The sequence below is a fragment of the Zonotrichia leucophrys genome, chromosome 5, assembly GCF_028769735.1.
Source record: "Zonotrichia leucophrys gambelii isolate GWCS_2022_RI chromosome 5, RI_Zleu_2.0, whole genome shotgun sequence".
NCBI lineage: Eukaryota > Metazoa > Chordata > Aves > Passeriformes > Passerellidae > Zonotrichia > Zonotrichia leucophrys.
The window spans coordinates 46,753,384-46,766,818 of NC_088175.1; the positions used below are offsets into that span (position 1 = coordinate 46,753,384).

General features: G+C 37.7%; 1 protein-coding gene across 8 annotated transcripts in view; it reads right to left on the reverse strand.

The window, feature by feature from the left end:
• Positions 1–4,420: 4,420 nt before the first annotated feature.
• SBF2 (SET binding factor 2) overlaps positions 4,421–13,435 on the reverse strand; it is a 232,709-nt gene continuing 223,694 nt past the window's right edge. For all 8 annotated transcript variants that reach the window (XM_064715108.1, XM_064715105.1, XM_064715104.1 and 5 more), the window contains 5 exons: positions 10,668–10,772; positions 9,404–9,597; positions 8,829–8,916; positions 7,276–7,407; positions 4,421–7,005 (listed from right to left, as the gene is read on the reverse strand). In XM_064715108.1, coding sequence (XP_064571178.1) covers positions 6,907–7,005; positions 7,276–7,407; positions 8,829–8,916; positions 9,404–9,597; positions 10,668–10,772 — 618 coding nt within the window. In that variant the 3' untranslated portion in view covers positions 4,421–6,906. The remainder of the gene's footprint in view (positions 7,006–7,275; positions 7,408–8,828; positions 8,917–9,403; positions 9,598–10,667; positions 10,773–13,435) is intronic.

Below are 13,435 nucleotides of genomic sequence, written 5' to 3' on the forward strand. Positions count from 1 at the left end.
AGCCTTCCTGTGCTGCTGAAGCTGTGGCTGGATGGATGCACTTCCAGGGCTGCTGTTCCCATGGGCAGTGGGAGCTTTCCCCACCCAACTGGGTCCCAGGCAGTGCCTTTCCCTGTCCCTGCTGTGATCCTGTGTGCCAGCTTTCCCTGTCCCTGCTCTGATCCTGTGTGTGCCAGCTTTCCCTGTCTCTGCTCTGATCCTGTGTGCCAGCTTTCCCTGTCCCTGCTCTGATCCTGTGTGTGCCAGCTTTCCCTGTCTCTGCTCTGATCCTGTGTGCCAGCTTTCCCTGTCCCTGCTCTGATCCTGTGTGCCAGCTGCACATGCTCTGAGCTGTTCCCATTGCTGTTTTCCTCTCTGCTGGACCCTGGCATCAACTCCCTGCTCTGTCAGGACCAGCCAGGGTTTGCTTCTCCTGTGTCCTTCTCCACTCCTGACATGCAGTTTTCATAATCTCAGCTCATCATGGCTTGATGAGGAGAGTTTTATCTAAAATCCCAGCTTCTAATCCACTCCAGTGAGAGCAGTGATGCAGTAATTTGTAATTTGGAGTGTCACTGGAGGCCTCATCACACTCTTATGTAACTCAAACTGATAATGAAAATGAACAGAAATTGCTGGGCTGCAATCCCAATATAAACTGAAGGAAGTCTGTCTGTCTGGGTTGCACATACATATTTTTCAAATAAAGTTATCAGTTTTCTTGACATGCTATCATGAAATAAGGAAAGCTCTCTTTATCTCAAGTATTGAATGAATTTAATTTAAAAGACCTAAATATGCAGAATGTTTCACTGTGAAATGGGGAGCAGGTCTGAGGAAAGATAAAGTGGGAAAGTTGCACAGAACCCTTTTCCGGGAAATACCTGAACACCAAAAGGCAACAGGCATGCAGTGACCTAGGCCAGGGGAGAAACATTTTTCAATTGAGACCTTTCAGACAACAGCTCAAAGAATTTGGTGTCACTCCATAGCAGCTTGCTGGGGTATGCACGACCTTATTGACAGCAACATTTAGTTCTGATAGCAAAAACAGAAAATCTGCTTGCATGACAAAAACCTGTGTGCAGCAGTCTTTGAAGTAAAACAATTCAGCACCACAGGAAATATCTACGTGTTTGGGTTTTGTTCCCAGGCTGAGAAACTTGTCACACCTGCCCCTGTGTGGTCAGCTGTGTAGTGTTAATGACTGAAATAATAACTGATAAAACCAGTTTATCTGAAAAATTATTTTTCTCTCCAGAATTTTTGTCACTGAAGAAACAGAGTCTCAAAGGCCTATATAGGCACAAGGAAGGGCATGCAAAATGCAGATTTCAGGTTAAAAGCAGATGTCTGATTGCTGTAGGAACAGAATGCCACTTTCTGAGGCTGTCAGGAGACCCAGAGCCTGCCCTGACACTGCTGACACACATCACACACTCAGTGGTCACTGACACCATCCCACATTCCAAAAGCAGCTCCCCAATTAATTCCTGGCTCTGGTTCATTAGCACTTGATGGGATATTTTCCAGCTTTTCATACTCATACCAGATAAAGACTTTCTGCAAGATTTCCTTTCAGTCAGGGGCCTGAAAGAGAAGAAATCAAGTTAATTTTGACTTAAGTTTTGACTGTTCTTTGGTCAGAAAACAGTTTTAAAGATGAAGAAAACTAGTTGTTTTAAGTACAAAAATAGAAGAGATTTTTAAACTTAATTTTGCTTTGAAGCAAATACATGATTTACCCTAATTCAGGAAACACTGAAAATGAGAGGTCTTGGAAAATCAAAAAAGAATATAAAAAGAATCTTACCAGCATCCCAGGGAAACAGGCTGCCCAACTTCATAAAAAATCAATGGCAATTCCAGTACCAACCCTTCAACAGTATTTTGTTTAAAGTTTCAATTCCAAATCATTTGACTGCATGAAATACTACAAAGATTTGAAGGCTTTAACTTAAAGGCTTTGACTTAAACAGTCAAAGTATTTTTGATTGAAAATTTAGTGCAAGCACTTGCATCAAAATATTTAATGCGAGGGATAATGTGAGTACAGCAGAAGCAAAATTAACTATAGTATGGCTCAAAAGCAATGCAACACAAGCAAATCCTGTGCATGAAATTAATTAAACTTGAAGCATTCTATCTGCACTATTGCTCATTATATTGAGCTTCTGTCAAGAAGCTGCACCCTTTTCCCCCCCCTTTTCTCTTCCTGGGCCGGCCCTCTCTCTCTCTCTCCTGGAGAGGAGAGGGGGGGCTGGCTGCCCGATGTCTCGATGTCTCTTATGGCTCCTCTACTCTTCCATCTTTGAAAGCCCCTCAACCCCATCTCTGTCCATGCTCCGAGCCTACCGCATAGCCGCCCCTCCCCCGCCCAGCAGCAGCGGGCTGGACGGGGGGAGAAGATCTGACCTCCTCGCCGCGATGTCCAAAAGAGAGAGTGCCAAGGGCAGTGCCCTGCTTTTAACCTCTGTGTATTCTCGGAGGTGTGTCTAAACCCCACTGACTACACCAGGTGTCAGTATGAAACTCAGAACATCCATTAGTTTGACCACAGCATCCCAGAATTCCCACTCCTTCCTGGTCAAACCACGACAGCTTCTCTGATAATTACACACAATTTTATGATATTATCAATTTGAACTTACTGGAGGTCTTGACATGACCAGGGATGTTGCACCTTCCATAACTCTTGGACAGATAACAGAATTCAGATGGACACTACAAAGTTTTGGAGTTCTTGTTTGGGTACAGGCTTGAATTCCAGGAATTCTGAGTTGAACAGTGAGAGAAATTCATTAAACAACAAAGTATTTATTGATATTTGCTGAATATACACTGATAAACAAGGCATCCATAAATAAAATAAATTAAGACTATGCCTCAGGTTTTTCTAGGTGAGTAAAGAGGCAAGAAGGAGCACTATTCAATACCTGAAAGAAGCACTATTAAATACCTGAAAGAACTGCTGCCTTTGTATCTCCTTCCAGGATAGTACTGTGGTGCTTTTAGTTTAACTATTTACATCTCCTACCATTGCCTGTTTCAGATAAAATCTGAGTCTGTAAAATCTGAACCTGTGAATCTCCCAAAAGACACTTAAACACATCTTCACCAAAGAGTAGGCAATGGAAAAACTGAAAATGTGCCAAAATTAAACAACATTTCCTATTCTAAGTGGGCAGGTTCTGAATTCCAAGCAAAATTTGAAGAGGAAGGACTATACAATGCAAGCTGAAACTGGAGAAAATGTAATTTCCCACTGGATGTTGACTGGTAAGTGAAGAGAGGAAACAATACTGAACTTGCAGCATCCTTACTGACAGTCAATTAATGAAAAGCTGGATGTGGAAAAACCCAAAGATGAAAATTCCCTGAACAAGAATGTGGATGCTACCACTGCCCTGGGCTTGCACAGTAGCCAAAATTGGGGAAGAAACTGATCAAATACAGACAAACCCCAAAAAGTAGGTGCAACAGTGATACTCAGCATGAACTTCGGCAGAACTGGGGAATGGGTAGATTAATCCCAGTTTTTTGACTCTCCAAAGCAACCACAGGATAATCATGAACAGACAAAATATTTGGATGATCACAAATATGAAAAATGAGAAATGTGGTGCAGCCACTTCAATATTCTCCAAGAATATTACAGGATGAAAAGGCAAAATGGCAGTATTTGGACAAGATCACTGCATTTTTGTTATGTCTGAAATTCACAAAATATCAGATACAAATAACGTGTGTGGGATGTGACACAAAATTTTGAACATTTGTTCTTGGGTCTGTTAGCTGTTTGTGTACCATTACATAACCAGTGACCCACACGTGTGGCATGCTAAGTATTTTATTTTTCAGCGTAGTAATTCTAAGGCTCCATCAAAAGAAAGGGCTTTTATAGAAGACACTTGTTAGATAGGGAAGAGAATCACTGATAAAATACCCCAGGCTTCTTCAAAGCCTAAACTCGCCTCATTCCTTCACCTACGCCATGGATGTTTTGTTACTGCACACAGAGAAGGACAAACAAAGCTCTCCCCTCCTGTAAGACGTGGGATGTTGTAATTCTCCTTTCTACAGCAGCAATGTTCTGGTGCACAGAGTGCAACAGTGATGGAGCAGCAGGGGGAGCACATCCACTCATCCCAACTCCTGGCTGGATTCTTCTAGAAAATGTTCCAATATGAAGTTGAATCCCTTTGTACACAGCATTTTTTCCAAACAAATTCTCAGTTCCTAACTCTCTGCTGCTGCTACAACTCAAGCACAGTGGCAAACCCTGAAGCTTAAGCTGACTTGTCCACATTTTCTCCAAGTCCCTCTTGGAATCTTCATTTTGCAGAGAAGAGACCTTCAGGGTGACACTGTCCTCACACCAAGAGCCTTTTCCTACCATTCCCTTGTACATTCCCTACACAGACACCACAAACACCACATCTCTCATTTCAGCTTTTATTTGGGTATTTTTAAGTTAAGTTGCTCAAGTCCATTTTCCATCAATACAGACACTAAAAACTGAGATCAACATTTAAGGCAACATTAGCATCCATGCCAAGCTCAATCTGCAAACCAGGTCCTCCAAGCACCACAGCACCCAGAACTGCTACGGGTCCCCACTCTGTCACACGTTCCCTTTCCCTTTGGACTCTGCTGTCCCACACCACTCAGGAATTCCTTTTACATGCACAGTCTCAATTCAGACCTTGCCATTTTCTTTTTTTTTATAGCTTCTTGTTTAAGAACTAGATCATTTTTGCATAAGGTGATATGAGTGAGATATGTCTCAGGGTGAAAGACTACAGTTGACTCAAGCTGGTGATATCATACAGAATCTTTTTCTTTAAAAAATATATTTAACATCAGTATTCAATGACATTAGTATGAACATTATGTGTATTTAGCCTTTTGGTAAAGGCTATACATTGAGACTTGTTAGAATGATAATTTTGCTTTAAATACTGATTTCTTTAGCGTTACTGTTGACAAGTGTTTGAGTTAGAGATGCCCAAGTTGAACTTTTAGGTCAGAATATTTACAAGTGTACAAAAGACCACGTAGCTTTGAATACACCCACTAGTCTTAATACAGAGTAAATAAGGATTTGTCTTGTGCCCTTGTGGAATATTTCAACAGGTGGGTCTTGCTTTTTTTTCTCTTTTACAGTAAAAGGAAAGTTTTTACTTTTCCTTAAGGAGTGTATTTATTACAAGATGGTTAGCATACATATATCACATAACATACAAGTGTTAAAATTGACCAGTTACAAAATAAGCAGTGGTATGTATATCTTCATATAACCTAAGAACAGGATCAGTATTTTACAAAGTACATATAAAAGTACTTCATATACAAAGAAAAATACAAATGTGCAAACACCATTGTCACAGGTGGAAATTTGTCAATTGAAAAATGCTAGAAAAATCCTTCATATTTTTGTTTTGAAATTGCAATTGCATTAAAAACAGCTGCATTTCCTATTGTGTGTAGTGAGAAATCTATGTTCCTTTCTGACAAAATACATTAGTTATAAAAAACCCCACAAAGTTTAATAACTGAAAAATCTTGTAAGTATAGTCAGTTTGGTTAGGCTGACATTAAATTACAAGCAGAATTCTGGAAAAATGAGAAAATAGTGAATAATATTTACATATTATTTGTAATATTAGTGTGCTATTTAACATATTAACATTTCAAAGTAAAAACAATGGCTTAATTACCTACATATTCTACTCAAAGTCCTCATTGTTTGTAGACTGTAAAATTTCAACTAATTTGGGGCCATTAAAAATGTTTCACCAGGATTTTAAGCAGAACAAACACAAGTTCATCAGAAGTAAAAATCTATAAACAGTCTTCCAATTAATGTGCAAAAAAATGTTTAAAAAGTATCAAATCACGACACCTCAAACTTCATTATGTACATATCTAATATCTGTAAATGCTGTTAACTAGCTAGTTTTGTTTTGTTCTGCTACAAATAACTTACCTCTGTCCTGCAAAATGTCTGCATTGTAAAGATTTCAGTGCAAGTGCTTGCTTCATTGTTTAGTGCATTATCATGTTCACTATTTTTTATTTTACAGTGAGCAGAACAGCATATAAATTAACACATACAACTCACACACAAGAGATCCTTCGTCTACTGAATTCCTAGTTTGATGTTTTCCATTGCTCCAGGGTAGTGTCAGCCAGTTTTCTTTCGTTTATCCCATGGGAATCGCAAATATAATCGAAAATAAAAGTGCTAGCTATGGTCTTCAGGTAATCTCTAGATTCTGAAATTCCATAACAACATTGCAGAAGCACTCAGCAGAGCACAAGACAGAAAATGACCTGCACACTGAGAAAACACTTGAAAATCTGGCATCAGGCAATTTCACTTTTTTGGTCTTTAAAAATATCTACTGTCTATAAACATTGGCAACCCGGTGTGTATGTCACTGGACTCACAGCTTCATTTATTTATCTGTTTTTAGGAATTGTAGACATGTTCCCTCTTATTCATGACTAGCTTGGAAATAAGAACAGTCTGCTTAGAAATCTAAATAAAGTGGAAATACACTTCTGATTAAAGGGAAAATTTCTACACTTCCCTTTGGACATATTTCCTAACAGAATAGCTCTGAAATCAGAAAACCAGGATCAGATGCTAGTGCAAATCCAGCCCACTTTTCTAGCTAGGAATTGTACTGAAGAAAGATGAAATTCAAGATAAATGGATTATTATTTTTTCAAGTCCTCCCTACAGAAAAAAAAATAGCAGTTACAGTGGTTATAATTATTCAACAGAAAAGAACTTATTATGAACTTTAATGGCTGAAATGTAAGGAAGGCTGGTTGTGTGTCAGTAACATTCCAGAACTCAGTTTCTTCCAGGATGAGGTGCTTTAAATGGGACTTTATCATGGAACATTTTTCTCCTTTCTATGCATCTGAAATGCAGCTCTGGATCCTGTCCATCCATTGCTGAGCACTCTGTGCATCTTGGGCACAAAAATTATACACACGTTTATTTGTCTTCAGCTGCAAGGAAAAACAAGGACACAAAGAAGTCAGCACATGGAAAAGAAAACCTGCAGAGTTCAAACTGCAATACTCAACTGGGTCTGAATGTAACATTTTTGAACTATTGCTGTTGAGAGTGATGCCAGCTATATAACATTTTTTTGTCTTGAGATGGCACAACAGCTCTTTCCTAGCTCACAACTTCCAGCAGGACTGGAACCAGGAGCTTAAACACACCACAGGAAGGAAGTTTCACATAAAGATCAAATAAAGACCAGATATGCTTACATCAAAAAAGGCCTTTTCACTGGCATGTTTTGGAGCTCCAATGGTTGGAGAAGCAGGAATCACAGTTTCCACTTCTGCAAGGTCTATGTGTCCTTTGCAGCTCGTATCCTCACCAGAGTCGTAGTATCGCAGCTGGAACGCGAGAGAAACGAAAACCCAGATGTGCCTTTAGATGGACCTTTCAGATCAATTCCCTTTTCCTGGATACAGCCTGGGGGCATTGACTGCTAAGGGTGGGAAGCACAAAGATGACTAGGAGCTGAGGAGGTGGGGGAAGAGTATTTTGTCCCCAGAGCTCCAGAGCAGAGAAGCAAATAGTCATGGATTGCTCTGGGCAGAGGGCACGTGAGGCAGGAAAGCAGAACCATTTCTTCACTGGTCATTACATAAAACCAACACAAAAGCTTCACTGAGGCATTGATAGAACAATTATCCTCTCTATTTCAAGAATTCAAAGTGATCAGCAGAAATTTAAGTGTAATTTTAGGTAATTATAAACCACACAGAAAGCTCACATTTTCCTATACTGCACATAGAGGTTGAACAAAGTCTGAGCTTTTTTCTTTTTTGTCCTTGCAAAGATAATTTGATATGGATATTAATCACTCTGTAAAGTGAGTTCCAACTTGCAAACAAGTTCCAAAAAAGTCCCCACAACAAAACCCCAACGAATTCCCATAAGCCAATGCAAAATAGCAACAGAAACTTTCACAGTAAAAGTCAAACAACAGAATTCCAGCTAGGATTGACCTGTATTACTCCTACATCTATCATACTCAGAAGGCTATTTGATTATACAAAAAATGCAAAAGTTTATTTTTCTCCTGCAAAATGAACCTCTTCTCCTATATAGAAGATATATAGGATATATTAGGAAGAATAATTATAAACAGCACATTTGTTGGTATTTACCACACTGATCTCAAAGTATTCAGTTAGCATTTCAAGAGATGCCTGTCTTTATCTACATTACATATTTTAAAGTATATGGACTACAATAAATTAAATTTTTTTAAACAAAAGCATACATGAGTCTGAGAAGTTATAACCTCCACTTTGTGGAATATTTGGCTCACAATATTTTACTGCCTGATGACCCAATGTTATTTGAAGTAACAAGACCATAAATTTCTACTGCAGAATTCTGGCATATATTGTAAATTGGATAAAAAGTTTAGACCAACAGATTGGTCTATTTTTGGTCCTCCTTTTTGTACAATGATTAGGTAAACACTTATGAGTGATTTTGCTACTAAATTTACATGACTGACTAATCTAAAATACTCCTATATATTTTTGTAAAATACTCCTATGTGTTTCTTTCTAAAAAATAAAAGGCAAAATACTAAAACCCCTCTCTCCACTCAGAATTCTGTATGAGCTACAAAATACACAAGACAAACACTGATAGGTCATGAATGATGTAGCACACATCACATCTGAAAATCATCAATACTAATATTCTTTGTAAGACCAATCTATACAAACCCAGGCAATAAAAAAGGAGCAACATAATAATAATAATAAAAATCCATTATCTAAGAAGGTTTTACCTGGTGTTTTGTGACATCCAGCACAAACCAGCGAGGTTTCCAACCCTTTAGCAAAGCTCCTCTTTTGTACAGCGTACCTTCAAAAGATCTGAGAGGGACAGAAAACACAGTGGCATTGATCCCATAACATGGATACTGCTGAGAAATAAAAGCCCCAAAATGATACATATTAAACACTTATTACATACATATCAAACACTTATTTTCCTGCAGGAAAACTAGCAAGATTTAAACCACTAGTTTAGCTGTTGGTAACTGTGACACACAGATAAAACACCCTTTTAGTACTTTGGATGCATTAAATGTACAACTACAATTTGCTTGTGCATCCGAAAGGGAAGGGTGAAGGATGCTGGTAGGAGATAGAGGCACACCCACTGAGACAACTAAAAGTAATCAAATCCAAAAAGAAGGAATAAGGTAGCCACAGAATATTCTGTGCACATGAAAGTTTAATTGCTTCCTAAGGCAGAGACTTTTACCAATGTAATAAAATATGACTAAATACTGTCTGATTATTCAGTGATATTCTATGTGATTATTATTGCTAACTACTGTCTGATTATTCAGTTTACCTATTTTCATCAGTCTTTGATGTGAAATGATTGTACAGCGTGGTTGTTCTTCTGTCTACTCCATTGGAGGGAGAGATGCTTGAGCTCTGCTCCTCACCCAGCCCACTGTCAGGTATTTCCAACAAAGACCTCTTCTGATAGGAATGCATATTGGGTGACATCATCCCTGAGGAGCCAGAAGGATGTCTTCGGAGCTGAAAAGGAAAGAAATAAAAGAAAAAAGGTAATGCAATGTGTCTGGCATTGTGAGATGGTCTCAGTGCTGTACTCATAATAAATACATGGTACAACACGTAAGGTGGGAACTACTGTCAGGCCAAAAAAAATCTTCCTAATACAAGTCAGTGCTGCCTCAGAGAAGAAGCCACAGGGATGGCAATGCCCTGCATTTCTTAGGCAGAGGGGTGCACAAGGTGGGAGAAATCAGTATTTCAGAAAACCTTCACATACTCCAGTGACATAATACTGAACAGTGTTTGCCTTGCTTTCTCAGAAGCATCTAAAACTGAACAGACATTTGGGTACAATCCATTTCCCTGATTTCAAAGGGAAGGAAGGGGGGAAATGAAAAACTATGGCTTCCAAGAGCTACTTTATAGATCCATGTCATTTCAGTAGAATCTCAATAACGTGGAACAAAAGGGATCCTGTATTTGGGCCTATTCTAAATAACAACACTCTACAGATACAGTCTTGAACTGGTAACGCAGAGTTCAGAGGCCAAGCTCCCAAAAAACAGCATCTAGAATTATTCCTGGTGCACACAGAGATCAAAGAGGCAGCCTTTGATTTAGAAAGTATCTATACTGTCAGCTCCTCTTGTTACCACACTCAGGAATTGGAAACACAGGCATGAATATTTCTTATCTCTACTTAAAAATTATAAATCCATTTAGCCATGGAAATGTCTTTACTCATCTCTGAGAATCTGTGATATCCTTTTGGCTACTTTCAGAAACTGAGCTTTTTTAACACTTCAAGAATCTTTCAAATGTATAAAATCACATATTTCTGCATTAGTAAAATGCTCATTTTATCTGTATGCCTTAAACTACTTTGGAAAATCAACTAGATAAACAGCACAAGTAAAAATACATTTTTCAACATGAAGAAATCAAAAGCCAATATCATGGGTTAGAACAACATATTCAGTTTTTCAAAAGCAGTATTTCACTCCAAGAAACACAGTGATTTTGTCAGTGCCCCAGGTAGCCTATATAGCAGGAATGGAATTATTCCATTGGACAAGCTTTTTTCTACTTACATTGTCTTGTCTGCTGTCATCCTTGAGATTCATTTTGACCCTTTCCCACAAAAGCTGCCACCTCTCTGGGCTCTGATTTAATTTACTTTCCAACCTCTCGATTTCCTGAAACGAGTAACAAGGGTTTCCATAAGAATAAACATTTCTAACTGGCAATTATTTTTATACAACCATTCTCCAGTCTGTGTTTTCACCCAGTGAAGTTCCAACCCCTCTGTCACACGAGCTATAACTGAGAGCCATCAGAATCAGGACTCAAAGGCACCCCAGGACAGCATCAGCCACATTTTGTTCTTCCTGCATGTCCCAGGTTAGAGGAGCCACCAGGCTTTCAATTCTCCCCCAGCTGCCCTGAACACACAAAATTCAACACCCCCAACAGAAAATTCTGCCACAACAGAAACACAACACTGATAAGGACAGGCTGTATTTTATGAAAATATTTACAAAGAACAAATTCTGTGCTGCGACACCAACAATGGACACTGCCAATATTAACATTTACCCTGGTTTATAAAATATGATACAAAGCTGTAATAAAAGCAGGAAATGAAACAGAAAGATTTATTCAATCTGGATGCCAAACTGTAACAACATGTTCTTGTTGTGGAACTTGGGAATATGACCTATGTTGATAACCTCCAATTAGGGTTATTTCCTGTTAATAAGACAGTGCAAAGTTAAGTAAGAAGAGGCAATTTTATGAGTTTATGTTTACTTGTGGACACTCATTGATACATTTGTCAAGTGTGGTCCATATTCCTTGCCATGCTTCTTTTCTCCATTTTTACTTTCAATAGCTATATTGAATCTTCTTATTAATTAAATAAAATTAAAACCTCTATTTTGCAAATTCAATTAAGAATTAATGATGGGATAAAAAATTGCCACAGGACACAGGCTTCTCATGCTATATAGAAGCTAACTAAGCATTTAAGACATTTATTTTCAAAGTAGAGAAAGTCTCTACTTACTTCTGCCATACTTAATAATTAAAGTAGATTTCATAATATTGTCCAGTTCCTATTGATCTTTGGATTTTAATTATTTTCAGGCAATGGCTATAATTGAAAGACAGAAAATTATTATACTTTTAAAATAAGAAAACATTTTGATAAGGAAATTAACTTCTGAACTAAATTTTAAACTCTTAGGTGAAAATAAAAAGCCACCATTTGACAATGTAACAGGAACAAAATATTTCTACAAACTTTTCCTTGATGAAGATAAATTAGGAAACTCCAAAGAGAAACTAAATATAAGAAATGTGGCTTAACAGCAAGAATCAAACAAAAAGCTTTAAATAATGAAGGTAGCTGAAAGTCACATATGCTTCTCCTTCTGCTAAGAAATAAAACCAGAATACTTTTGTTTGGAGTATCTTCAGGTAGATAAAAAAATAAGGAATGATGAACACAAGCCAGACTAAAGCCTTCTCTAGATTACTTGTTTGTCTTTGAAAGTGCTGAATGGAAAACACTTCTGGGGGCATAAAACTGAATCAATTTACCAGACACTTTTTAAAATAAAATCCTTTCCAAATTTCTGCAAAAGGATATAAGCTCTTTATTGCCCTAAGTTAGGCAGTTTAATCTGATCATTCTCTTTCTGCCCTAGTCTTGACTTCTGAGTACAAGTCCTTCTCTGCAGAATCTGGAAGTAACTGAAACTTGTTACTTAGCAACTGGGTCACATTCCTTCTTTTTTGGCTCCATGGTGAGTAGTGCTTCCAGAACTTAAAATGAAAAATTTTCACAAAAAACTTTCAACAATCTCCTGTATATAAGTTGAAAAGTTAGGACTAAATTCTCCTTTAATAGACCCCATGAAAAACTTTCACAAAAAACTTTCAACAATCTCTTGTATATAAGTTGAAAAGTTAGGTCTAAATTCTCCTTTAATAGACCCCATGTAAAAAAACATACATGGCAATAAATCACTAAGATTTACTCTTGCCTCTTCAGTTTTAAATTTTACAGAAAGCAGCAGATTTTTTTTTTCCTTTCCATGTGTGGAATGGATTCTGAGTAGATGCATTTCCTTGAAAGAAAAAAAATCTTTAAATTGAACACTCTGGTTGATCTGCTGTTGTCCAGGCTTACAGGAGCAGAAATATATATATATAAGAAAGAAATATATACATAAGAAAGTTTATGACAAATTCAATTATGAGATGATTCATTTCCTGCAATTAATAACCAGCAATTAGCATTACTGTGCCTTCCAGGAGATGTGCTAAATAACCTGCTTTGCAAAATTTGAATGGTAGAGACAGGAGTTACACCTGCGGCAGCTCCAGAACTCTGGAGGCTGATCTCCTCTTTTGCACCCACAATATGTCTGTGAATGCCCACAGGTTCATTTCTCACAATTCTTACAAATACCAGGATCTGATCCACTCTTAAAAGAAGAGCATCACATTCTACCCTGAAAATTCTGAATTAAAGCACTCAATAACTTCTCTGTTTCAGCTTTACATCCTGAAGTGCACTACCTAGTTTTCAATTGAAAAATATCTTTAGAACAAACAAATTTAGGCTTATCATTATAAACTAAGCAAGACTCAATCTTCCCCAGTAATTTACGATGCTAAATATGGTCTCAATTGAAACATTTTTTGGATACCAACACATTCTCAGTGGATTTATGACTAAAGGAGGTCTTTCTCCTATATCAGCAATAGCCTTAAATTAACAACTTGTTTTAAAAGAACGTTCACTTTGCTTTTTAAACTTAGAAGAATATTTTTGTAACCTTTATACAATCTC